Source organism: Ornithodoros turicata, chromosome 10 (genome assembly GCF_037126465.1).
Source record: "Ornithodoros turicata isolate Travis chromosome 10, ASM3712646v1, whole genome shotgun sequence".
Taxonomy (NCBI): domain Eukaryota; kingdom Metazoa; phylum Arthropoda; class Arachnida; order Ixodida; family Argasidae; genus Ornithodoros; species Ornithodoros turicata.
The window spans coordinates 13760682-13785815 of NC_088210.1; the positions used below are offsets into that span (position 1 = coordinate 13760682).

Below are 25134 nucleotides of genomic sequence, written 5' to 3' on the forward strand. Positions count from 1 at the left end.
TATTCCCTTATATGAGTTAACCGCATCATGTGCCAAGCGTTGCACGTTATTTGTTTCCACATCAGTTTGCTTAACAGCTGAACGCACAAAGTTTTTCTTGCCTTGTAGCTCGTTACAGCACGCGCGAAATGAACGCGCAAGATATAATAAAGACCGCAACAAATTATTTCGCTGGGAATGTCACAAACAGAAAAAGTGCGTTGAAGAAAGCGTTTAATCTTACTTCGACCTTGCAGATGGCACTGCACCACCCTTTCGGTGCGCAACAGAAGAATTTGTTCATTTTTATCCGTTTACACTTTATAGCTCATTTTGCGACATATCCATGCAGCTTGCTGATACATCCTAGAGAAAACCGAAAAAAAAAAAAGAAGAAGTGCTCAATTGTTTGGTTACCGTTAGCCGCAAATATTAAAACGTCAGATCCCATAACCGTAAGTGAAACCGCCTTCAGACAGTGCTGACACTGAACCATAACCGTTACTGAACCGATATTCGTTTCGGTTTCAGTCCCTGGTTTGATCAACCAACGTTTGATATTCGTGGTGTATTCGTACATCGCGCCGTCTGACGGCAGTGCAAAAGGACAAGAAGCGCATGCAGTCACTGTGCGGCGTGCATCTTTCCTGCTCCTGTTACGCTTTTGGTTGGTACCTAATATTTCGCACATTTGCCAGTTGCATCAGCTTCACCGAGAAATACGTCACAGGCATAGTCTAGACGTTTATTTATAATTTTTTTCTCATTTGGGAGCAACACCTGCAGCCTGACCTGGCGGCAGATTGGAATTAGCAGTACTGAGGTTGGAGTTCTTCGTGCTCAGCTTCGAGGCCTCCTTCGTGCTTAGATTCGAGGCGTCTTTTTCACGATCTGTTATCTCCGTTTTGGTCTTGATCTTCGTGCTCAATTTGGAACTGTCCTTCTCGCCTGGTTTCTCCACTTTGGTGTTGATCTTCGAGCTCTGATTAGAAGTGTCCTTCTCGCCTGGTTTCACCACTTTGGTGTTCATCTTCGAGCTCTGATTAGAAGTGTCCTTCTCGCCTGGTTTCACCACTTTGGTGTTGATCTTCGAGCTCTGATTAGAAGTGTCCTTCTCCCCTGGTTTCTCTACCTTGGCGTTGATCTTTGAGCTCTGATTAGAAGTGTCCTTCTCCCCTGGTTTCTCTACCTTGGCGTTGATCTTTGAGCTCTGATTAGAAGTGTCCTTCTCACCTGTCTTCCCCACCTTAGTGTCGACCTTCGAGCTCAAATTGGAAGTATCCTTTTCGCCTCCCTTCTCCTTGTTGTCGTCCATCGCGCTTAGTTTGGAAGCGTCCTTTACATCGCTCACAGCCTTGGGGCCACCACTTGTGGTCAGTTTGGAAGCGTCCCGTCCATTCTCCTTCTCCTTATTGTCCGCCGTGACGCCATTCTTCGTACCCTGTTTCAAAGCGTCGCTTCCACTTCTCGAGTCCTTGCTGCCGTCCTTGGTACTCAGTCTAGATGCGTCCTTTTCACCCGCTTTCCCCGCGATGCCGTCATCATTCGGGCCCTGCTTGGAAGCGTCTTTGCCAGGGCCTTCATCTACCTGATTCCCTTTCTTAGCCCCTAGTTCAGAAGTGTCACCCGACTTTTGATTGTCCTCCTTCGTGCCATTTTTCTTTTTATCCTCCTCACCGCCGTCGGCCGCCGTTTTTGTCTGATCCTTGCCCTTCTCTGGCAGCACCACCGTAGGTATGTGCTCCTGGGCAGCCATCTTCTTCACGCTCCTGTCGCTGTCGTCGCTGCCGGCGGATCCCGCGCTGGATCTGCTCTTGTTATCCTCTTTCATAGGATCTGGTTGAGCATCCCCCTTTTTCTTTCCGTCGTCGCTCATTTTTGAGACATCTTTGGAGCCTGGAGCACCCTCGTCCTTTCCGCCATCAGCGGTGGCTCCGTCCTCCGCAGCCGGTTCCTGGTCTTCAACAGGTTTGGACGTCACAAGTGCTGGTTCTTCCTGTGCTTCTACTGCTGACTCTTGCTTAGACTCCAGTTTTGATTCCAGCTTTGATTCCATTTGTGACTGTTCCCGTGGTTCGCCTTGGGGCTCCCCTTTGGGTTGGGCCTTTGGTTTGGGAAGTGGAGCTGGTGCGGGTGGGACGGCAGCCGCTTGCGCGGCGGCGAGTGCTGCTTGCTTCTGGTAGCGGGCTACTCTTTCGTGGATCCTACGTTTCAATGAAGCGTACATCAGTCATTAGTTCAGACCGACGGCGTAGCTCGGCTCGGGACGAGCACAGCGGGGTCCTGTTGCTTATACGGGGTGTCTAAGCTAGCGTGCTAAAGTCTTAAAAAAAAAAAAAGGAACACTGTCTGTCAGAAGCGAATGAAAACCGCAGAATATTGTGATATGGCGCGTATTCTAACCGCCTGTATTTTTCATGGTGGCTGAATTATAGGTGCAATTAATTAGCCAGCTTTTTAATTATTCGTCGTAGAGCCGTGCATTGGAAAGTCATAGAGCGTGTCGAGAAACATCCATCCCAATTGTTTCCTACAGCGTACGCCTTGCGTGGACTTTTTTTTTTTCCTGGTAAGAAGGAACGCGCGCAAAATCCGCAAGTGTACACGTGACACGAAACGGCCGGACCTGCGCGCGCGCGCGCCTCGAAGCTCTCATGCGTACAGAAGAGCTACATATCCGTTATCTACCGAGAAGAGAGACGTTCAGACCAGAGCTCACCTGCAGAACTCGCACCTCAGCAGGTAATGGATGTTCCTGGTATAGTTCTCTGCACGCTTAGGAGCTCTGAAAGCGAGGCGCGTGCGTAGGGGCGATCGCTTCGCGTCACGTGGTACACGCGTTCTTTCTTACGAAGAAGAGGAAGAAAAATAAAAATTCACGCAAGGCGTACGCTGTATAGAAAAAAATTATGACGGCCGTTTCTCGACACGTTTTACAGATTTCCCGATTCACATCTGGGCCCTAACACGAGCCATAAAAAGGTCGGCTAATAGACCTCTACCTGTTCGTAAACAAATGACGTCATAGTGTTCGACAGCGCCACGAATTTGGTAGAGTTGAACTACGTTCAAAGCTAGTTGCGAACAAGGTTGCGCAAGAAAGCATTGCACGAGGGTAGAACATGACACGACATCCACTTACTCTTTGAAGGGACTCGGATACATCTTAATCCACGGATGCCGAATGACTCGTGCCATGTTTGCCCTGAGCATGATCACGGGTTCCAACATGGCCCTTATGAGGTTCTTCAGTTCCCTTGAGAGTGGCAGGGGCTTCGGAAAGCGCACGGACCGGGTCATTTGCAGCCTCAGTTGCCGCAGAAGACTGCCGCTCTCAAAGGGCAAGAGGCCCGTGACCATGACGTAGAGGATGACGCCGAGGCTCCAGACATCCTCCTGCTTCGGGAGGTAGCGGATGCCCTGCAGGATCTCGGGAGCGGCGTAGGCCTCGCTTCCGCAGAAAGTTGAACTCAGTTCCTTCATCTTGTTGTCTGGGTTCGCTGTACGGTGGAAGAAGTGTTTACTTGGCTAAAATAGACAGTGGACTTATGCGGTCTAGCAAAAAAAAAAAAAAAAAAAGCATGGTGTAGATGCCATAGATACCATACGTTCCGATTTGCTTATCGACTTTCTTACGGAGATATTGCTCGCCAATGCATCGCCCTAGCGGAGAGAGGTGGAATACAGGACACCACATTCAAACGAAAAAACAAATAGCATCGTGGTAGGTGAGGAAATGGAATATAGAAGGACAAACTCCATAATGTGAAAAGCCTGAGTATGGGCACAGCTATAGTCGTGTTCACCTTAACAAGGAAACGAAACCTATAGCCAGTGACAACTTAAGTCCTACAATTGGGACCGCCCACTCATCCGTGGAAGACTCTTGCGATTGGCTACCGGCCTTTGCACGACGCCCCCGCTTCGCGATGTAGTGCCGGCTCTCTCCCCCCAGACCCCACTTGGCCGCGCCGCACTACATTAGCGCGCGCGGAGATTTTCTTGTGTGGGGGCGGAGTGTATGACTTATGTTGACACTGACTATAGTCCGCCAACTGCGCACGCCGTTGGAGGTAAGGAGACGAAATACCGCGTCAGGAGAAATACTGCAGCGCCACAATGCGCCATCAGTGTATAGGGGAGCGCACTTTGTACCGCAGCAGATAGTGCCATGCGGCCATGCCTACCAATCAATACGGAAGCAGAGTGAGTATGATGCGCTACATTGTCTCTCGCAGGATGGAGCGTGACCTCTCTGTGTCCAGCCATTCTATCTGCGGCGCAGGAATATTTCGAGAGCTGACGGGCTAGATTTTTTTTCCTTCTAAAGTTGAACACGACGATAGAGGAACTTGTGTCTCGTGTTCGACTGAGGCTTCACGCTATGGAGATTGTCCACTCCACCAGCGGGCCTGCATAACAACAACAACACTATTTCGAGACGATGAATGGGGAGGTTAATCGCCAGCGGCGATATTCTATCCCGTTCTCTATGCAGAACCAGCACCCTAGGATTCGAACCAGTGCCCTCCGATTTCCGGCCAGAAGTGCTTCTGGTTACACCATGCCAGCTATCAACGTGTGCCGGGAGATGTTTTTCGCAGTAGCTTCCAGAAGGGGAGCCTTCTTTACTGACCTAACCGGCGGCACGGTCTCACGCCCGCACGGCCTAGTGCGTGCCAGGGGACCCCCCCCCCCCCCCAATGACCTAACCTCACTTAAGTGAGGTGAGCCCCTTCTAGAAGCTACTGCAAAAAAGCAAAACACCTACTGCAATAGCGGCTGAAGCTGAAATCTGTAAGCTTGACGACGTCTGCAGATGTCAGCAAGACGTTCTCGCATTTCAGATCTCGGTGGGCCACGTCGTTCTTGTGCAGGTACGCCAGAGCACTTGCCAGTTGCATGAAGTACACGTGGGTGTGCTTCTCGTCGAGGCGCCTCACTTTCTGAAACGCCACACCGGGTTTTCGTTAATCGGGTTCGCACGGCATTGCTGTCAAAAGCGGTCAACAGTGTTGCTAACCCGGGAAACTAGGTAATTTTTGTCTGGTACGCGTACTCTTGCACGTAGCGGGTGCCATCGTACGGCTACTGCCTGTCCCATGCACGTGGAAACTTTCGAAAAATTGGCGGAGAGTTTATCCACCTTCTTACCATATCAAGTAAAAAGCGCAAGAAATAAACGTCTAGAAAGTTAATCTCTGATTCTCCGATGTATAAAGAACACTGCCAAAAAATAACGAAATTCGAAATACGTATATATTCTACGGATAACGCGCACCAGGAAGGCTTTGGTTGCATCCTTCGCTCTACTGTTTCATAACCAGCTACCTACGGCCAGCTGCCAGACAACCAGTTTCCAATCTCCCCTCCCGAATACATGTTTACGAGTAACGCGCATGGCCTCTTTACGCGACTTTTGATGTGGAATGCGTTCTCCAAATAGGAGACGAACCCGGACAAAGCGTGTGTCCGTCCGTGACGCGCCCGCTTAGTTCCCTCTCTGTACTCCTCCTTTCGTCAGCGGCGGCGGGTTATTTGCTCTCTATTGTGATGTTGCTAGAAATCACTTTGAAGGCTTCGTTAATTTCGTAGTGAGTGTTATAACAGCAAATTTCCATTAAGTTGCGAAGGTATACAATTAATATCAAACCGATCTCCAAGGTCACGTCTGTCCGCCGAAGACTCATTTTTCAGTGCGTTTTTGTGAATTGAATTGCGAAATTCAATTACGCAGTGGCAATACACCCAATTGGAGAATGGCAGTTAAGGTAATTAATGACAGTAAAGAAGGAGCGAAAATATTTTGCATAGTCACGCCTCATAGAATACCTGACGCATGATTGAGAACGCGCTATCTGACAAAAATGCCAGCCCCTTGTCGGACAGCGGGACGTACTGTCCCACGTTTTCTGACTCCGGGGTTTTCCCATCAATCCTGTATGTCATTCCACTACTCCTTTAAACATTTGAGATTCAGGAGCTCAACAGACACCTTAGAAACAGGTCTAGACACTTCCTGCTAGTTTGCAGTACTAATGAATTATAACAAAGTGCTAACGTCTCACCTGTATCTTTTCGAGTAAGTCGCCTCCAGTGGCTAGTTCCATCATGATGAACACTTTGGCGGGCTCCTCAATGATCGTGTCAACTCTAGCGATGTGAGGATGTTTCATGGAGCCCAAGATCTTTAGCTCCCTCGGAAGGAATTTGGTTCTGTAGATAGGCGACGACTTTTCCTTAGAGATGATTTTGCAGGCGTATGTCACGCCGTTTTTCATCACGAGTCTGTCACAACGGAAGGGTGATCTTCAAAAAACTTGCATCATCATCAACGCATGCTCCTAGCCAACCATCTAAACGTAAATTGCGGGCGCTGAATCGGCAACTGGCGCAAGCGCAACACCCGCCTCACGAACGCCCATGCAGCGATCAAGCCATCCAGCAGAGAGATCGTTTTCCCACCTGACTTGTTGAAACTGAGACGCGTACGCCCTTTTGCGACACTTTGCATCCATGTTGTCACAAAAAGGCGTACGCCCCGCTCTCTGCACAAATCAGATTTGGTCACGGTGCAATCATTGGTGTGCAGTGATTGGCCTTGGGCGTGTGATCTGGTGCAAGGCAACTACTTTCACAAACTAGATCTTTTGGTTGAGGCTTCTATGGCACATGGATGTTCATAATAGGAATTTGTCACCTACATCACATTGTGACGTGGCAGTGATGTGGTATGCTCGTAAGCTCCTTCCACTGGTGGTCACTTTTCGTGCTAGCGGCATTGAAGGATAACAAACTAGGCTATTTTTCAATGCGACAACCATAGCTTTCATAAGAGAAAATGTGAGAACGACAATGACGGAAGTGTCTTGGGGATAAAAAGAAGGACGGACTTCTGGACATGAACGGGACATGTTCAGCTTGATCTAGCAGACTGTCTGGGAACCTACTGTTCCCTGAACTTCTGCGTGATACACAAACAAAAAATAGGTCAATTCTACCCGGACATGGCGAATATTCACCGTTACTGCATCGCGGCAATAATAACGACAGAGAAGTTGCAGGACGTCGAATGAGGACTTGGGCATGCCAGTTATTTTCCTTTGCGGTTGCACCTACTTTATTGGTAGTTGCTTCGGTGGAAGATGTGAGTGAAGCGTTCATACCGTACGGTAGAGTACGACCCGGAGCCCAAGACCTTGCCCGTGGTGTAGCCATGGAGGGCGAGCGACGCTTCACTCTTGGCGGCCTCTTGGGGGTCTTCGACTCCATCGTCCTCCTCGTCCGCCATGACCCCACCCCCACGGCGGCCACAACCGGGGCAGTCGCTGCCCTAACCACAACAAACCTTTTCTTCTTCATAACGTGGACTTCTTGAGAACCACGCAAATACTTCGGACTATTATGTCAAGCGCCACCTATTGGGAGAGCTGTTCTGGAGTTGAGAAAGAAACTAGCGGTAGCTACTAGCGGTGCATCGGAAAGCCATTTTGCTTCGCTATCTACTGTGGTAGGCGGGAAACTATTTGCCCGAAAAACAGCCGGTGGCCCACATGAGACTACCAGTGACGTCACACATGTGGTACAGGAGGTAAGAGAGGGAACCTTCAGAAGTTTCGGTTTCGTTTTGAGCATCCCAGCTCTTTTGGAAAATAGCGAGTCCCCGACTGCCTAACCAACTTTATTTCTCATTTCGAAAGATTGTATCGAACTTATTTACGCAGTCATTATAATAGCTTCGGATCGTCCCGGAGTCTCCCTTTGAGAACTGCGCACTCCAGTTCTTTATAAATCACCGAGTGACCTCTCTGCTAATGGTGGTGCACCTTAGAACACGTGACAAACGTTTACGGAACATGGCTCTGGCGTATATTTTCATCAGAGTGGCCCCCTGCTAGGTATCAGGAAGAGGTCGAATAAGAAACGTACGTGACCGTTTATTCCACCCATCTCTCAGTATGTGTGTCAGCTACCGTTTGTTATTAGGCTGTTGCTCCAATGAAGAAATGCGAGGCCCCGGTGTTCCATAAACTTTTGTCCCAAAGCTGTACGTCACTGCAAGGTTCTCGTGGCCGTTCGTGGTCGTGATAATTCGTGGCTTTACGTCGGGAGTGATCCACGATCACCTGTACCGTCACCACTGACCGCTCGCGCGGCTCAGTGGTTAGCGTGCTGACCATGTCACGTTGAGACTTGTAGGTACCCGGGTTCGAAACCCGATGCCGGCTGTGCTGTCTGGAGTATTTCCTGGGTTTTCCTCAGACGCTTTCAGACATATGACGGCAGAGTTCCCTTAGAAGTCGTCCCAGGACGCACACTCCCCCAGGGCGTCAGTCGTGACGTTGCTCACCTCTGTGAGGCCGGCAACGGCGAACCCTTTCACGATCAGCACCAGCAGTGAACCGTGCGTTGAAACCTCGCCACACTCGACGCAGCTTGCGCGATATCACAGGATTGCCGACGTCCTCAGCCGAGTTCAAGCTTTGCTGTCTTGAGATCCACAGGGGCGGGTGTGGGCATTTGTGTGTCCTCGCGTGACGCGATAGTGAATTGTGACATTTGTCTGATGACAGCTGCGCAAAACAGAGGACATGACGTCCACGAACACGACGACGAATATACGACTTATTGAATTGACGACCATCCGGAAACCAGCGGAAGTTTCGTCTGGCTATCCGCGCAGCAGCAGCACAGCAGTGCGCGACTGAAGGTGAGCTGCATTGGTGTTGTGCGCAGAAGGGACAAATAACGCAGTGGTTGTGAGGCATGACTTTCTTGAATGAAACATCAAGCGATACGAAGCGAGAGGTTCCATCCGGGCTTCAAGGTATAGAGAGCCTCCTTAGTTATCTCGCTGCCTCCTTAGTTCTTGTGAAAATATTTCCGGCCGGACATTTGCCCAAAAATTATCGATAACATAACGCAAACACAGCGATGGCAGTCATATTGGAAAATACTGCTAGGAATGGAATCCACATGCCACGAGACTGTCGCTACGCACGTCCTGGACCATGCTGGCATTCACACTTCGATTTATTACAACAAATTTTGTCACATGACCAAGATATGGCTAGACGACGTGTCATATTGCATATTTCACCGCGGTTGACTGGCTCTCTGGATGCACACACTTTATGTAGTAGCCTCCCCCCCCCCCCCTTTCCTGATGGTGACGGCATCGTTCGGCATGGTCCAACCGCTGACGATTAACCGCTGGACAAGAACACCAAAAAAGATGAGCCAGAGGAGCCCGAAAGGTAAAAGTCACAAGATGTACACGTCAGCCTCATACAGATTTGCAACACCCCCATGAAATGAAAGTCCTGCGCAAATCCTTGTTACAGAAGCAGCGGAAATGAGTTCCTGAACATCAAGGACTCCAGGAACTGTGCAGAACTCAGTGTGTCGTTCAGGTAAACTTCTGTCTTATTCTTGTAATGGAACTAATGGTCCAGCAGCAGACGTTGGGGACGTTTAATTCAGTAGCAGCTATCTCCTGGTGCCGTTTGTAGCACTGCTGGTACCGCTTGGGAGCTGTGAATGACCACTGTCGTGCTGATGGTGCTGCGATGATGTCTTGTGCTTGGCTTCCAGTTCGGACTTGAGGCTGCAGAACGGACACGGTTCACGCTCTTAGAGTAAGGAAGTTTCAAAATGGAAGTTTTTTGCGCAAACGTTGTTAAAAATGCACGCGGAAATTTCCTTTTTTTTTTAGATAATGAGAAGCTTACAAAGCTTTCAAAATAAACCAGAAGCGAGCACGTCGCATTAATTTGCATAGGCATAGCTATACAACTGCTGCATTTTGTCGATAAGACCACGAAAAAGTTAAGAAATGTGCAGTTACGTTAAAATTCCAATCAGAAAGTACTTCCTAAAAGTAACAGGAATAGCTACAATAAAACCTGAGAAGATATTCTTCCTCGCTGCTGTTCCAGTCGGGCTCGTGTGCCTATGTAAGTGTATGCCAACTTGCATCTCGCAGCAACATGAATGGAAACACGGTTGCTCCCATTGAGAAAACCGCTAGGGTATTATGAGGATGACCTTCACACATTGCACTTTATCAACGTCATATTAAATAAAGAAAGGCTTGGTCGCCAGTCGATGTGCCGTGTTCATTAGGAGCCCTGCCAGTCACAGTCGTGCTGTCAACGGTCGTAGCCATCTCCCTTGCAGCCACAGCGCATAGTATATACTATACAGCATGGCTGACGCTGTATCCTGGGTACACCCTGAGGGATCCCTATAGAGTTTAGCGGCTTCAAGACTCTCTCTCGATAGCCTTGGCAACCTTTCCAGTGCAGGTCAAGCACAGCGCAGTGCAGTGTTGCAAAAGCCACCGAGAAAGAGTCTTGAAGCACACTAGGCCGTTCTAGGGATCCTTTAGGTTGGAGCGAGGATACAGCGGTAGGCACGCTGTACTTGTTCGCGGAGCACAGTTCAACACACACAGCACAGTTCTCACCTTAAGTGGCCGCTAGGAAACTTATTAACCCAAGGATGTTTGATGAGGACATCAATCGTCGCGCGCCTCGCAACGACGGGTTCCAGAAGAAGACTAATAAGGTGCACCAAGTGATCGGCGAGCGTGATTTCCTTCGGGAAGTGGATAGATCTAGACAGCTGCAGCTCAATCTGGCGTGGAAGATCTTCCTCTCCGAACGGAAATTCTGCGGTTACCATAAGGTGGAGCAAGACGCCTAATCCCCACATGTCCACCATCTTGGGCTCATAAGGAATGTCCTGCAGTATCTCTGGAGCGGTGCAGGGTCCGCCGCCGCAGAAAGTGCTGCTCAATACCTTACGCCCCGTTCTCTTAGATGCTGCACAAGAAGAAAAAGAGAGCATTCACTATTCGTGCAAAACATAAGGACCGAAAGGTTCAGTCGTTGCAGGTTCGTTGTTGTTGCAGATGATGCGTGATTACAATATGGCATCTCTTTTTCTGAAGCGTAACTTAAGCGGTAACGTGAAAGTTCCTACAGTCTCCTGCGATGTTACATTGTCTAACGTCGTTTCTAAAATCATCTTCTTATTCCTCCTCGTGTATATATGTAGCTGCATACAAATGTAGAAAGCGCCGACGTGTTTATATAAAGCCCCAATGTCGTTCACTGACAAGGAGACAGAGATAGGGCTGTGGCGCCGTCTTTTCCCGCATCGTCGGTGAGGTCCACTGCAAATTGCCCTTAGAATAGGCCTGATCTCGCAAATAGCCGTACAAAACAGTGCATGCAAGCACTGATATGTCTACATAAAGTCCATGAACGAAGTGACAGAAAAGGAACCTACTGCAAAACCTCCCGTAGCCGAAGTCCGTGAGCTTCGCCTTGCCATCTGTAGTTAGAAGCACATTCTCGGGTTTCAGGTCTCTGTGTGCGACATCGTTCCTGTGCAAGTAGGCTATGCCGCACGTCATCTGCATGAACAGCTCGTGTGCACGTGCTTCCGACAGATGTCCTTCGTTCTGTGAAAGGAAAACCTTCACTCACCAAGTGGAAAACGTTCTCCTGTATATGGTAAATTGAAACTGAAGTCTCCACTCGGCAGCCGCTGGTACTTTACACAGGAGACTGTTCTTGTACATTGCACCGTCATCATCAATGGTACATTGCATTTAAAGTTAATGGGGATTACATACTAAGGCCGCACGGGTCATTGCGAGTGTGGATGGCCCCAGCCCTTCGGTGGGTGGAAAAGTTGATTCGCTGACCCTCGCTACTGCTGCAGTTGTCCCTTGCCTTTCGCGAGGGTTAGGGACAGAGGACCTCCCGCGAAAGTCAGAAGTCGCGAACACACTGAAGCTGTATTCCCGAAACTGTTTATGCCAGAATGGCGAGAGGGACTTGCAGAAGCTGACATCTTTCTACGCAGCATATCTCATAAACCAACTTTTCTTGTATACGGCGTTCTTTCTTGCAAGGTCTTCACTGCTTTTTGCCTCTCGGGAGCACATTCAGAAGCAGTAGAAGCACTGCGCTTTGGACCCCCTACTACCAGTCTCGCTGGTTCCAAAAAAATAAGAGTTATTGGAAACAGCATCGCACACAGCGCTTTGGGAGGCCCTTGTTTGTTTGCTTGTTATGTGCTGAGGAGACGTGAGCCAGATCGGGGGGCCCCTTGGGTCACTCTGGAAGGCGCTTCCACACCAGAGCGGATTAGACAGGATGAAGAGTCGAGGTAGATAGTGGAAAAGAGTGAGGTATGCATATGGGCGTTCGTTTTCTTTTTTACCAATTCAAGATGAAATTTAAGGGCTTGGGATGCAAGGCAGCATCAGGGAGAAGTATATGTGTAGAGGAGTTTTGAAAGAAAATCTGCGTCTGCAATGTTCCTAGAGTTCCTTGCGACTTATAATTGTCAATTGGGTGATGTTACCAAAGTTATGCACGAGAAATTATTGAGTGATTGATCGTGATTGCGTAATTGTGACACACGCGATAGATCTCGTGGGTAGAAATTCTACGTAGCCGGCCACTTAATGCAAACTTATGACTGGCCGTATTAAAATTTTTTGAGTCTGCTTTGGGAAGTCTGTTCAGCCTGTCTGTTACGGCGACTTGTTCATTTGTTCGCCTGTTTCGCGAATATCACGCAGAGAACAATCTCCGCAGTCTTGGGAAGAACTCGAGTTCGTCTCATGTCCGACTCGAGGCCAACCGGTAGTAGGACGTGGAAAATTTTGCCGGCTTTCGGGTCAATGGCCTCTATAGATCCAGTCACTTGCACTGGACTACTTGATTGTCCACTTATTTCTGCTTTGATATGATCGGATCTTCCAATCTTAGACAGATCGAGAGATCTTCGAGCATAGAGATCTTCGCTGCATAACAATTGACGCGTACGCCTCTTTGTGAAAACTTTCATACATGTAAATCGCCAGAAAAAAAACGTAGACCTCCGCTTGCAGGAAAGCGGAACGATATCGTTCCGAATGGATCGTGAGTTATCGCGCTGGCTCCCAGGCTGTTATGTGGGAAGTTCTCTCTTGTGAGTGTGCACACGTTATTCGTCTTTCCTCGGAGTATATACCTGCAATTTGTCCCAGAGGTCTTCCTTTGCCAGTTCCATGACGATACAAACTCTCCGTGGCTCTTCTATGATCTCGTAAACTTTGGCGATGTGATGGTGCCGGATCTTTCGGAGTATGCGGAGCTCCCTGGGAACAAATTTACTCCAGTACTCTTCGTCTTCATCGTTCTTCTTGACCACTTTGCAAGCATACGCAACGCCGTCTTTGACGACTTTCCTGAAGGAAAAGAGGATTAGATTCCAAGGCGAGATTAACGTCAAGTTTTTTTCTCTTTTTGTTGCGGGTGTACGTGGTCTGGTACCCCTCCCTCATGTATTGCCACATGGGCCGTTGTGGTACCACCGTGAGTAACTAAATAAATCATCATTGCCACACATGTGTACGTGTATAGGTATGGCTTGGACAATCGCCCTTTTGGTCAGCCACCGAGCGTGTGTAGAAAGTAGAGCACTAGGCCTATAACTAATAACATAAAAAAATCTGATATCTAATGTAGGGGTGTCCTTCTACGAACTCGTTATGTACGCGCTGTCCGGCAGCAGCGTGAACAGCAGGTCAAGTACCAGCCCCTCTGAATTATGGCCGAAAGGGTTAGTCGCAGATAGCAAAGTTCAGTCCCATGTAAACCGGAATCTTCACAGTAAGATTCAGCCTTCAGAGTTAATTCATTCGGGCAGAAAAGGCAAGACGCTGTTGTGTAAGGATTGGAGCTATACCCTGGGTGATAAGATACAATATTGTAGACATCGAGACGGTGTCTACAGCCTTCGTGTCGTGTTTTCCCGTTGTGTCCTTAGCTCGGGCTTTCTTATTATGGCTTCCCTGGCTGGTTTTCTGGATATCCTGAGGAAACCTATACTGGCTGTCGTAAGGCGGGTGGGAGACTTGCTGTGTCATGTTTGTTACTTAATTCCTAATCTGCAAAAGTGCAGTTGAAAAAAAAAATCTTGAGAATTTCATCTGCGCATCCCTAATTCCTGCCATTTGTATCACGTTCACATCAGGAAGACCTAAATTAAATTTTGGGCACGAGGAGGGGGGTACTTCGGACGTATGTGTAGAACATGCTTCCAATGAAAAGTACGATTACCTTTATACTAGCATAAAAGGAACAGGATTCATTCGTTGTGTCGTTTGTGATTTATGATCGATAGAAAAAAGAAACACACACACACACAAAGAAGAAAACGCCTACGACGCTTTCTCTCTCCCTCTCTTTCTCAAGAAGTCCGCCAATGCGGAAAGGCCTCGGATTGGTCTGCTGAAACGATCTCCCGCGATGACTGTACAAATCGTTTGAGGAGACCAATGGAAGCAGGCTCCGCATTATCACGCTTCGCGAGAAGGAGAGTGAGAAGGAAGCGTACATTGCGCTTTCTGTGGCTCATAAATCACGAACGAACGACGCAAAGGACGAATCCCGTTCCTTTTAGGTTGGTTTCAAAGTAACGACATCGTTTATTCCGCAAGGAGAAATTTTTGCACTTTGGTGCCCCGCTCGTTTTTAGCAGACGTTCGCATAGCTTGCGGGTATGTTATTTTCGTATTTAACTTTAAAAAAACCTTCGTATTTAGCTTTAACTAAAAAAAAAGCATAAATATTGCTCGTTTCTCTTTATTCGCGACAAAATTCAAAGAACATTCGCAATTGTTATTTCGAAAAAAATCCATAAGTCACTATGCTATATCTATATCTTTGTCATACGTTTCACCAATGAAGCGCGTTTACAGCCAACATAATTTATCGATCTCTATGTAATAATATGAACTTACCTCACTTTAGAGTATGATCCCATTCCAATAACTCCACAGTCCTGGTATCCTCTTCCAGCTAAAATTTTCATTGCAGCCATGCTCCAGGACGACACTGCATAGCACCATCAACTGACCGACTCCTGAGTCACTGTGACACTCAAGGCGTGCTCAGCGCATCCGGCTCGAGCTCGTCATGCCGCCCTTTACGCAGCGTCGAGTGGGTAAAAAAAGAAACAAAAACTTCGGTTTCTCCGCACGCAGAAGGCGCTTTCACCCGCGCGCTACAATGGAGCATCAAACGGTCAATATGTGAGACTTTACAGAGAGCCGAGACCTCGTTTGGATGAGCTCATCGATGACAAACGACGTCATAGAGATAAAGAACGCTTGCTCTATGCTTCCTCTCAGTGCTTCGCGACCACGTGTCCGTGACGTAGACATGTGAAGTGGCGGTGTCGTCTGCATCAGGCGGTCGTCGCAGACGTTTTGGAGCACACGCAGTCTACGGCTACGGCTGCCTGGGGATGCGGCTGATGATGGCTCGGCTCGTTTCCAGGGTTGCCGATGCTCAAAGCATGGCTGTGAGTCGTGAATACCTCACGTCGATTGCCATCAGGCATTGTTTTGTAGACTGCGTTGGCTGGGCCGGATTATTGGACGCGCATTGCATTGTTGCATTTTGCATAGCATTGCCTTCTGGCTTTTGGGTTTCTAACAATCAATCAATCAATAAATAAATATACCGATCTACTGAAACCGCTAGAACCACAAGGAGGACGTGACAACGCTTTTCGTGCTTATATTTGCGATGTATTGCCAACATGCCTAGTTCGACGTTTTACATACTGAGTTTTGTATGTATGAGTGTAATGAGTGTCGCACGCCCCAAATCCATGATGTTAACTTCCTTGTGGACTCACCTGACATTTGAGGATGACATTTGAGTCCCTCTTTATAATAGGCAACCTTGGATACGCGGAGCTCTCGACATGACATGATCCACCGAATAGTAATGTGACAATTCACATTGTCGGCAGTTCTTGCGCGTTTGATGTAAGGTTTCTGCGTTTCCTTCCTTCCAAAGTAGTAAACACAGCTTAGCTAAATGATACTGCTTTGTCTAAATATTATTGCTTGTTGTTGATGTTGACGTCACTGAACTTTCGTCTCGAGGAATGTGATACTTCTCTTTTCTTCCCTCCGTTCTTTCTTCACTTGCAGCAAGTGCTTCGCCCGAATAGGTGTCGATTGCCATTACTAGGCGAATTCAGTCACACCTTGGGCGCATGTAATGCGATCATGTAGCCGAATTTGAGACGCCAGTGTATAGGTAAACAAAAACATAATGATCACTCCAAAGTAAAACTAAACAGTATATTTTTCTATTGTTTCTATTGTATTTTACAAGGTGTACCCACTTTGTATTCACTCGCCTCTCACTTTGAATATCACATCTTTACAGCAGATCCAAATCGAAATTTTAACTTCTTTGGCGTTATCGCCAAGCAACTCACGTGTAAACCCTACACAGTGTCATCTCAACTGAGAAAACTGAATGCGCTGATGTCTTTTGAGGTAGTAAGAATAGAACAGTACGCTACGGAATAAATTGAAGCACCCGCAGTTCCAGTGGCAGAGAGCAATTCGTTTGCGGTAGTTGTTGGTACTATGTGGCAGCGCATCATTTAAGTATATAGGTCAAGGGATTGACGTGAAGTATCGTATAGTCTTCATAGTCTTCATTGTTATCCCAGTCATGTCTCGAAGCGGGTATGTATTTATTAAGCGTCCCGAAGAGCGCTCGAATGTTCTAGGTATTTCCACACAAAAGAAAAAGAAAAGTGCGTAGGCAACTTCGACCGTGTCTCCTACAGAGACAGGTAACACCTTGGTAAACATATAAGCCTATATACGGTAATCGTCGTGTCGTAGATGCCACCTGTAACTGAACCCATAATGATATAAACAATGCGAGCTACCACAGCTTCCGTTTACTGAGTCTTCTCTTACTCAACCTCCTTTTCGTCGAGGAGTTGGAACCTTTCACGTCCTCGGAATAATCCATGAAAGACTGACCCACGTCGGTGATCATGCTTCGTCCAGCCTCTGTTTCTTGCGTTTCGTTCAGGAACTTGCTCTGGTATCGGCTGGGCGTCTTGCTCTGGTACTGACTCGGCGATCTGCTCTGGTACTGACTCTGCGATCTGCTCTCGTACTGACTCGGCGATTTGCCCTGGTACTGAGTCGGCGATTTGCTCGGGTACTGACTCGGCGATTTGCTCTGGTACTGACTCTGCGACCTGCCCTGGTACTGACTCGGCGATTTCGTGGGGGTCAGGTTCGACAACATGCTGTAACCCTGATTGGGAGTTATTTGCGCGAAAGCAGAGCTGTATCGCTCGTCGTCGTTCCCATACCGCATGTTTTGGACCACGTCATTTCCGCTCAGGTAACCGCTGCCGGCCCCCGCCTGCGTACCTCCATTCGGGGGCGTCATGACGCCCTCTTCGCTTGTCACGTAAGACGGTGTGGCAGCGTGACGGCCGACGTACACAGTCCTCTCGGGTGTCTCGAGGGGCTGTTCGAGGGACACGGCGATGACTTGCGGTTCTTCGTCGCTGTACCTGCGCTCCGTGACCATCTCGGTCTTCAGGTTGTCGAAGATTGCCCTCATGTCGTCGTGGTCGGCTCCGGGTTCTTCTAAGTACTGTGCCTGCGTCTCCGTTGGTTGCCATCGACGTGTGTCGGTGTCTGCACGGGATACGTTCTCGCTCTGATAGATGGGTTGAATGGGTTGCTGCATCAGAATGGGTTGCGACGTTGGGATGACCTGTAAAAGCACCATATGGCAAATGAAATGAAATCAAGCTTATTTGTGTTTTGCTGTATGTGTTGTGTTGTGTTATACCCCTGTCACACGGGCATTTTCGATCCTGCTCGACCGAACCTGCTTGAACCCAATGCAGATCGGATGGTGCTACACGGCCGCTTCCAAGCAGGATCGAACTTTGATCCTGCTTGACTCAAGACAGTTCCCATAACAGGATTGAGAATTTCAAGACGGCTCGACGGCCGCCATTTGCATCCTCGACCCCGGTGAACTGTCATGACTTAAGACGGACATGCGCGCGAAGCTACAAATGATGCTTACATCGGTATACGATAAATTACCACTAATATCCCTGTTATATAGGAAACGCGAAATTAATGAGTTCCGTTTATTCATTTGCACAGGTCAACCATTCAATGCGCATTGAAAGTGGCCGTGTAGCAGCGTCAAAACTCGAGCGTGCTCGGGAAGTTCGATGCAGATCGGATTCGAGAAGGATCGAAATGCCCGTGTGACAGGGCATTATCATATATGGCGTGTTTCACCGATCATGTAAAAAAAAAATGTTGAAAAGTCTCGGGGGAGCTTTTAGCGTGACTTTCGAGTGGACGTGATGAGATTTTAGGCGTAATGAGCTTGGGGGTTAAAGGATTTTCGGACGTAACGAGACTTTCGGCAGTAATGAGATGTTACCCTTTCACTTCAACAATTTTAGGTCGCGAGAAATCGAATATTCTGAATTGAACTCCGAAATTTCCCCCCCCCCCCCCGTCAACCTCGGGTTTCTTTTTCTTGTGTTTTGCCTGAAACTGAGGGCGCAGCTCGGGGTGGGGGATACGTTTATTACATAAAAAATAGGAGGAAAGGTTAGCGCAGGTCGGATTTAAATATATTCCCTATACTACAATGGCAATAGCAGAAACTGGAAAAACCGCCCTTTCCAGACGCTGAAATTGTAGGCCTACGCAATAATTCTCAGACGAGTAGGTTTACGTACGTCACAAGTGACGTCACTTGTAACTTTTGGAAGCCCTATGAGGCCACTAAATACTTTTGTCCTGACGAAGGCGGAGCCTCCGCCGCAAGGTAGACTGAATGTAAATTTCCCTAAGCGCTTTTTAATTAACCAGTTTAACTCATAATAAATTATTTTTTTTACTTAATACTCCTACTTCAGTTGTCCACGTCTCGTTGAACGAATTGTAATCACCCCTTAGTCCTGACGAAGGCGGAGCTTCCGCCGCAACGTCGACGTATCCCTGAACTTTCCATCGGTAAATAAATAACTTCCCCATTTTTCGTTACTTCTTACGCCTTCGTTGTCTGCCTCTAATTTGTTAGATGTATATATCTATGGACTTTCATCTCAGTCCCGACTAAGGCAGAGCCTCCGCCGAAACGTAACTTCCCCAGACCCTTAGTTTTAATGCCAGTTTAAAAAATAACTTTCCCCCACTCGCTACTTCAGTCTCTGGTGTCTTTTTTTCCTATCTATATACCTATATATATGTAGCAAAGAGAACTGAAAACTGAAACTGTCTGGAAGTCGCAAGTTAATATAGAATAACGACTAAGTGAGCCGGATCTAAGATCCAATTATATTTATGTTAACTAAAGCATTAAACTACTAACTGTTTTACTTCCTTTCATGTAACTTCCGTCCCCGGCTCACTTAGTCATTATATATATATATAAATACTTCTTTACTATTACTACTACTAATACTAATACTACTTCATATATATATATATATATATATATATATATAAAAGTAAAAAAATAGCCAGATCTCTTTGGCTGCACGTATAGCATATGTTTATAACTCAAACGTCGCCATGCCAGTACTGGACAGCTGTTTCGGCCTTGTTGGGCCTAATCAACAGTACGCAGGCAGGCAACGTTTGAGTATACTTTCTCTGCGTGCAGCCGTAGAAACCATCTTAATCGGTAATTTTGAATTTCAAACACGTCTAGTGTCATTTACTTGTTTCTTTAATGGCTTTTTTCCCGTCATTATATATACTATATATATATTGACGTTTCAAATCTACGTATTCATGTGGATCAAAAGAACAAAAAGAGAGATTCCGCAGAGAGAAAGAGAGAGAGAGAGAGAGGTTCTGCAAGTTCTGCGATGTGGACTCCTTGAGCACTGTCCTCCGTTATGGCTTGCATAGTTCACATGAGTCAGCATCTAATGTCGTTGTAACGTGTCGTGGCCGACAAGGTCGGTTCGGTTTCGGATTGCCAATGACATTTTTCGGGGAAGGGCACGATTGAAAGTTGGTTGAACACCTTTCTTGCCCTTTCACTCGATCGTACCACCGAATATTTGTCGTAAAAAAAGCCGAAATTTAATAATCCCGAAGTAACCGGGATTTCGGGACATGAAATTATGCTGAAATCCCGGGATTTCGAGATCCCGGGCTCCGAACCCCAATACTGACCTCTTGCGGTTGGTAGGACCAGGCTACGGGTGTCTGTCCTTGCTGAGCAGAGTAGACCGGAACGTATTCGTCTTGTTGTCCCTCGCAAACAACGCTTTGGAAAAGATTTTCTTTGCCACGCTGAGGGACAGGTGAAATGAAGCATGCGTCTTCTTCGTGCGAGCATGGTTGTATTTCCTGCATTACTTGTCCTTGATGGTATGGCGCAAGGGCTGTGGGGACGCTGTAAGCGTATCTCTCTTCTAGCCTGCAACATAGACGGCGCACATTTTTAAAACAGGACCGTTCACAACATCACGCGCTGAAGACCAACACTCCAAGAGAGGACTTCACCAAATAGCGTGCTCAAGGCGAACACTATAATACGTGAGACAATTGATGTTGTGAGGCTGGAACACATAGAAAGGACAAATACATACAAAGCCTCAACATGCCTAAGAAATTAATGATGAAAGAAGGAAGTCACTGGAAAGGTTAGCCAGCTGTAGGACTCGAACCCACATCTTCCAACACCGGTAATCCAGAAGATGTGGGTTCGAGTCCTACAGCTGGCTAACCTTTTCAGTGACTTCCTTCTTTCAACTATAATACCTCGGTTACACGGGCATTCTTCAAGGATCATTGAAGCCACCGGACACTGAACATGTTCGTAGCGCCACCAAGTGTACAACGTGACAACTACTCAAAGAGCATTGGGGCCAACGGTCCCCTCGCAGTAGTACATGTTGCACGCTTGGTGGCGCTAGGCGCACGTTCAGTGCCCGTTGGTCTCAATGAGTTTTGGAGGCTACCCGCTCAACAGGGGTTTTAAAACAAAACTTTGCCATATGACGCGCTGAGCCCCAGATTTTCAAAGTAGAACTTAACGACATAACGCGCTGGTGAGCAACACTCTTAAAACAGAGCTTCACAACATATCGGGCAGAAGGTCTACGCTCTTACAACATAAGTTACTACTTGTATCACTGCTGACTCGTGGGAAAGGCGTGGCGTACACCTTGTACAGCGATAGTTATTTCAGCAAGGTTTTCCGGCGCTGATGGTGATTATGGCGAGCGTAGCACGAACTGAAATGACGTCACCGCGCCACGACGTCACAACATCACGTGGTACAGTGGATGCCATCAGTTACATCCCACACGTGATATCGCGTCACCCGTAGCACCGCCATTGGCGTGTGGGGTAGTCAGTCGCAGCGCAGAGAGAGGGAACTCAGTCGTACGTGCCCTTGTTGTCATTGTGCAAGACTCCTCACAATGGGTTGGCAGCGCGAGAACGTACCCATCATAAGACTTTTAACATCGCTCGAAAACCTGCCTCATATGCCAAGCTGTCCACCTGGAGTCACCATGCAAAATAGTTTCGCTCAGCGGTTGTGTTATAGATGTGCAATCGAATTCACACACACACACACAAAGAAAGAAAGAATAAAAAAAGAAAACGGCTGGAGGGGGAAAGCAACCGCTGTCGGCCGACACGATTCTCGCGTGACGTATTGAAGGCTCTATGCCTTTCTTTCTTTTTTTTTTTCTCTCCTGAGCTCACGCGCCGCTTATCCATGCTCGAGCTGTGCCGACGTACGTCATCGGTCACGTGAGGGGAGTAGCATACGTCACGACGTCCTCTCGTTCTGCGGTGCGCTCTTTTCACGAGGAGAAGGATTGCTCGAAGGTGTGGGGAACAGAGCCCTCGCGCTCGCTTTGTGGGTCACCTGCGCTCATCGTTCATCATTCTTTCCCAGGAACTCGTTTTATTCGTTGCAGAATGCTCTGCACCGAACGAGTAGTTTCGCCGCTTTCTCGCTTCCCAATAGACGACAACCCGAGAAACGTCATCATGACGTTGGCAGACGGACTGAAACCGAAAACGAAAAAAAAAAAAGAAGAAAAAAGAAAATTGAGGGTCACCTCAGTGCTCTTTTAACGTCGACGTCAACGGCAAAAAGAACGAGTAGTTTCGCCGCTTTCTCGCTTCCCGATAGACGTCAACCCGAGAAACGTCAGCATGACGTTGGTAGATGGACTAAAACCGAAACAAATCGGAAAGGGAGCGCTGGGTGAGCGCACGAATGGGCATTTGTTCGCTGCCTCCTATAGAAAGAAAAGTAGGACCGAAGGTCGCGTCCTTTCCAGGGACCAGCGTACTCCCCTCAAGATCCTGGCTTTCGGGCGTGACCTTGTTCGTCCCCTAAAGCTTCGAGCGTAGTTCAACTCTACCAAACTGGTGGCGCTGTCGAACATTATGACGTCACTTATTTACAAACAGGGAGAGGTCTATTAACTATATAAATTTCAGAAAACGACGTATTCCTCGCCTTCACAGGAAATGAGCGTACTTTAAAGTGTACTTTCTAAGACGTTTTGACGTTACATTATTACTTGCAGCAGTACTAAAACGACCTAAATGAACTATGCTTTTCGGCCGAAAAGCATAGTTCATATAGGTCGTTTGAGTACTGCTGCAAGTAATAATGTAACGTCATAATCCCACCATAATTCGGATTATGGTTTGCTCCATGGAACGCAAATAAGTGCTCACATTTTGAGTGGATTTGGGTACATCTTGATCCATGGGTGGTGAACAACTGCTCCCATGGTCGCCCGGAGAGTCACGACGGGTTCCAGGAGGAAGCGGACAAGATTTTTCACCGAGTGGCTGATGGGAAGGGCGCGCGGAAACCGCACCATCCTGGTCATCTGGAGCCGGATCTGGCGGTGAATGTTCCCTTCCTCGAAAGGCAGGGCGCCTGTGAGCATGATGTAGAGGATGACACCCAGACTCCACATGTCCTCCATCTTGGGCAAGTAGCTGATGCCCTGCAGGATCTCAGGCGCCGCGTATGCCTCGCTGCCACAAAATGTCCGACTCAGCACGTTTTGCTTCGTGTGAGGATCAACTAGGGACAAATAGGCAGCTATTACAGTGAAGCTACTAAAAAAGTAACTCGTTGCATTGGAGAGAACTGCTGTAGCGAAACGGCATTACCACCACCACCAACGACTTTATTTTGATGATGATGACGACTGGGGTGTTTAATCGCAAGAGGCGATACTTCACCCCAGTAGTTCTCAACTTCTGTTAGTCGATGGAATCCGTGATCGTAGAACTCGTGATTGATCGGCCCCGTCCGTCAACTACAGAACAGCGGTCTATAAAAGTTGACCGTGGCTAACTAACAGTGTTGTAGCAGAGGCCAGAGCCCAATCTAGGCACGTCAATGTACAGGTCCGGGCCCGCCAAAAGAAGAGTTCGCGGGGCACGCGTGCCGGACCATAAGCGGGCTTTCGTGTAAGCTCGAGCCCGTACAGTGCTCTAGAGTTCGAGCGTGGACTATTTCAGTGTGGCCCTTTAAACGTAGTGGGGTACATGCGTCTCTTCCATACCACATACTTTCCTTCCTACGGTGCACACTTACCACAGAACCTGCTGAAACTGAAGTCTGTAAGTTTCACGACCCCATCAGACGTGAGGAGGACGTTCTCACACTTTAGGTCCCTATGAGCTACGTCGTGCCGGTGCAGGTAGGCCAAGGCGCACGCCAGTTGGACGAACAGCTCGTGCGCCTTCCGCTCGTAGAGACGTCGTTCCCGCTGCATAGATACAGGACGCCACGTTAAAATCAGACATGGGGTGCGTTCGTTTATTGGACTCGCGCGAGTAGAATAAACGATCACGATATACATTGTGATCTGCGACATACTTGCGCACCCTTCATCGTGGAAGCTACTTATACTCCGCGAGCCAACAACGGTCTACCTGTACTTTCTCCAAGAGGTCGCCTCCCGCTGCCAGTTCCATGATGATGAACACCCTGCGGGGCAGCTGAATTATCTGATATACTTCAGTGATGTGGCAATGTCGGATTCTGCTCAGAATTTTCAGCTCTCTCGGCAGGAACTTGGTGCGATACTCCAGGGACGTCATGTCGGTGGAAACAATTTTGCACGCATAGCTTATTCCGTCCTTTTGCACCAGCCTGCACGGTCCAAAGAAATACCTTGCAGTAAGGACACATATGTCACTAATGAAGCCGGCACAGTTCCCTTTGAAGTCTGCCCAGGACACATTACTAACCCCCTCCCCCCTGTCCCCCACTCCTTCCTGCTGTCCTCTCTCCATCTGCCCACGTCTGTACACCGCTTATAGCCACAGTTGCTTAGTGGCACTAATACGGAATTAGAGAGATGTCACTAACGACACTAATCACAAAAAGGGACGTACCTCCACGCTTTCCACGAATCAGGTGTGATAATCAATCAGTATCAATGGTTGGTCGAAGCGTGCTGTGTGGTGAAACTTCGTTTTAAGAGTGTAGGCCTGTTGTGTAGTATTTTGCTTACATTTTTTTTTGTGGGGGGGGGGGGGGGGGTGCTTAGCAGTATAGAAGAAATCGGAGGATTTTCATTATCATAATTTATCTCCCGCCCGAAGAGCAAGAACTAGCCTCAGAAACACGTTGGTCTTCTTCTCTCGGTATACCTGGACAAACTGAGCTGAATGACAGGTTGCCGGGGGCCGGTTGCCGTTTACGTGACGAGAACAACGGCCTGTCCTAAAAGGCCACATGCCTGTTCCCGAAGCTCTCCTAGCACGCCACTATAGTTATGTCCTTGTCCCTATACAAAGACGCAAAGTCTTCGCAGTTCATATCCATGTGGTCTCATTGACCCGCACGGCTATATTGAAGTATACCTATGGGAACCTGACGGTATGCCGACGATACCTGACGGTAGAGTATGAACCGCATCCAAGCTCCCTGCCGAAAGTGTAGCCATGCTGCGCTAGGATAAGCCGAGCATGGTAGAGTCTGTCTTCCACCGCTGCTCTGGCTGCCTCCGCAGCGATGGCGGCCATGACGGCCCTGCACGCTACAGGCGGCACGCGCACTCCAGGATTGGATTGGATTGGACCCGTAAAGCCCATTTTTCGTTAAAGACGATGGGAATTTCTGCGGAGCATGGCTCCTACGCTGTTAAAAAGGACTTTCGACCTCCTAGCCGAAAGGCGTTGTTCTGTATTCCCAATAGACGAGTTCAGAAAATCCCAGTGCTCTTTGCACACGCATTGCATCCTGGGCGCTTACTGAG

The 25134-nt window shown here is 48.1% G+C and overlaps 2 protein-coding genes across 2 annotated transcripts; both read right to left on the minus strand.

Moving 5' to 3' along the window:
* Positions 1-710: 710 nt before the first annotated feature.
* On the minus strand, positions 711-24938 carry LOC135369725 (uncharacterized). The gene is made up of 12 exons (XM_064603242.1): positions 24771-24938; positions 23804-24023; positions 23463-23637; positions 22586-22943; positions 20048-20294; positions 16750-17600; positions 8330-8414; positions 7146-7312; positions 6048-6267; positions 4751-4925; positions 3122-3479; positions 711-2183 (listed from the first exon to the last, which is right to left on the minus strand). Exons 1-12 carry the CDS (start codon positions 24899-24901, stop codon positions 743-745), a joined length of 4428 nt encoding a protein of 1475 aa, XP_064459312.1. The 5' UTR covers positions 24902-24938; the 3' UTR covers positions 711-742.
* LOC135370450 (testis-specific serine/threonine-protein kinase 3-like) lies at positions 9438-15271 on the minus strand. The gene is made up of 5 exons (XM_064604196.1): positions 14789-15271; positions 13015-13231; positions 11275-11449; positions 10448-10805; positions 9438-9586 (listed from the first exon to the last, which is right to left on the minus strand). The coding sequence occupies exons 1-5, from the start codon at positions 14866-14868 to the stop codon at positions 9469-9471; spliced, it is 948 nt and encodes a 315-aa protein (XP_064460266.1). The 5' UTR covers positions 14869-15271; the 3' UTR covers positions 9438-9468.
* Positions 24939-25134: the final 196 nt, after the last annotated feature.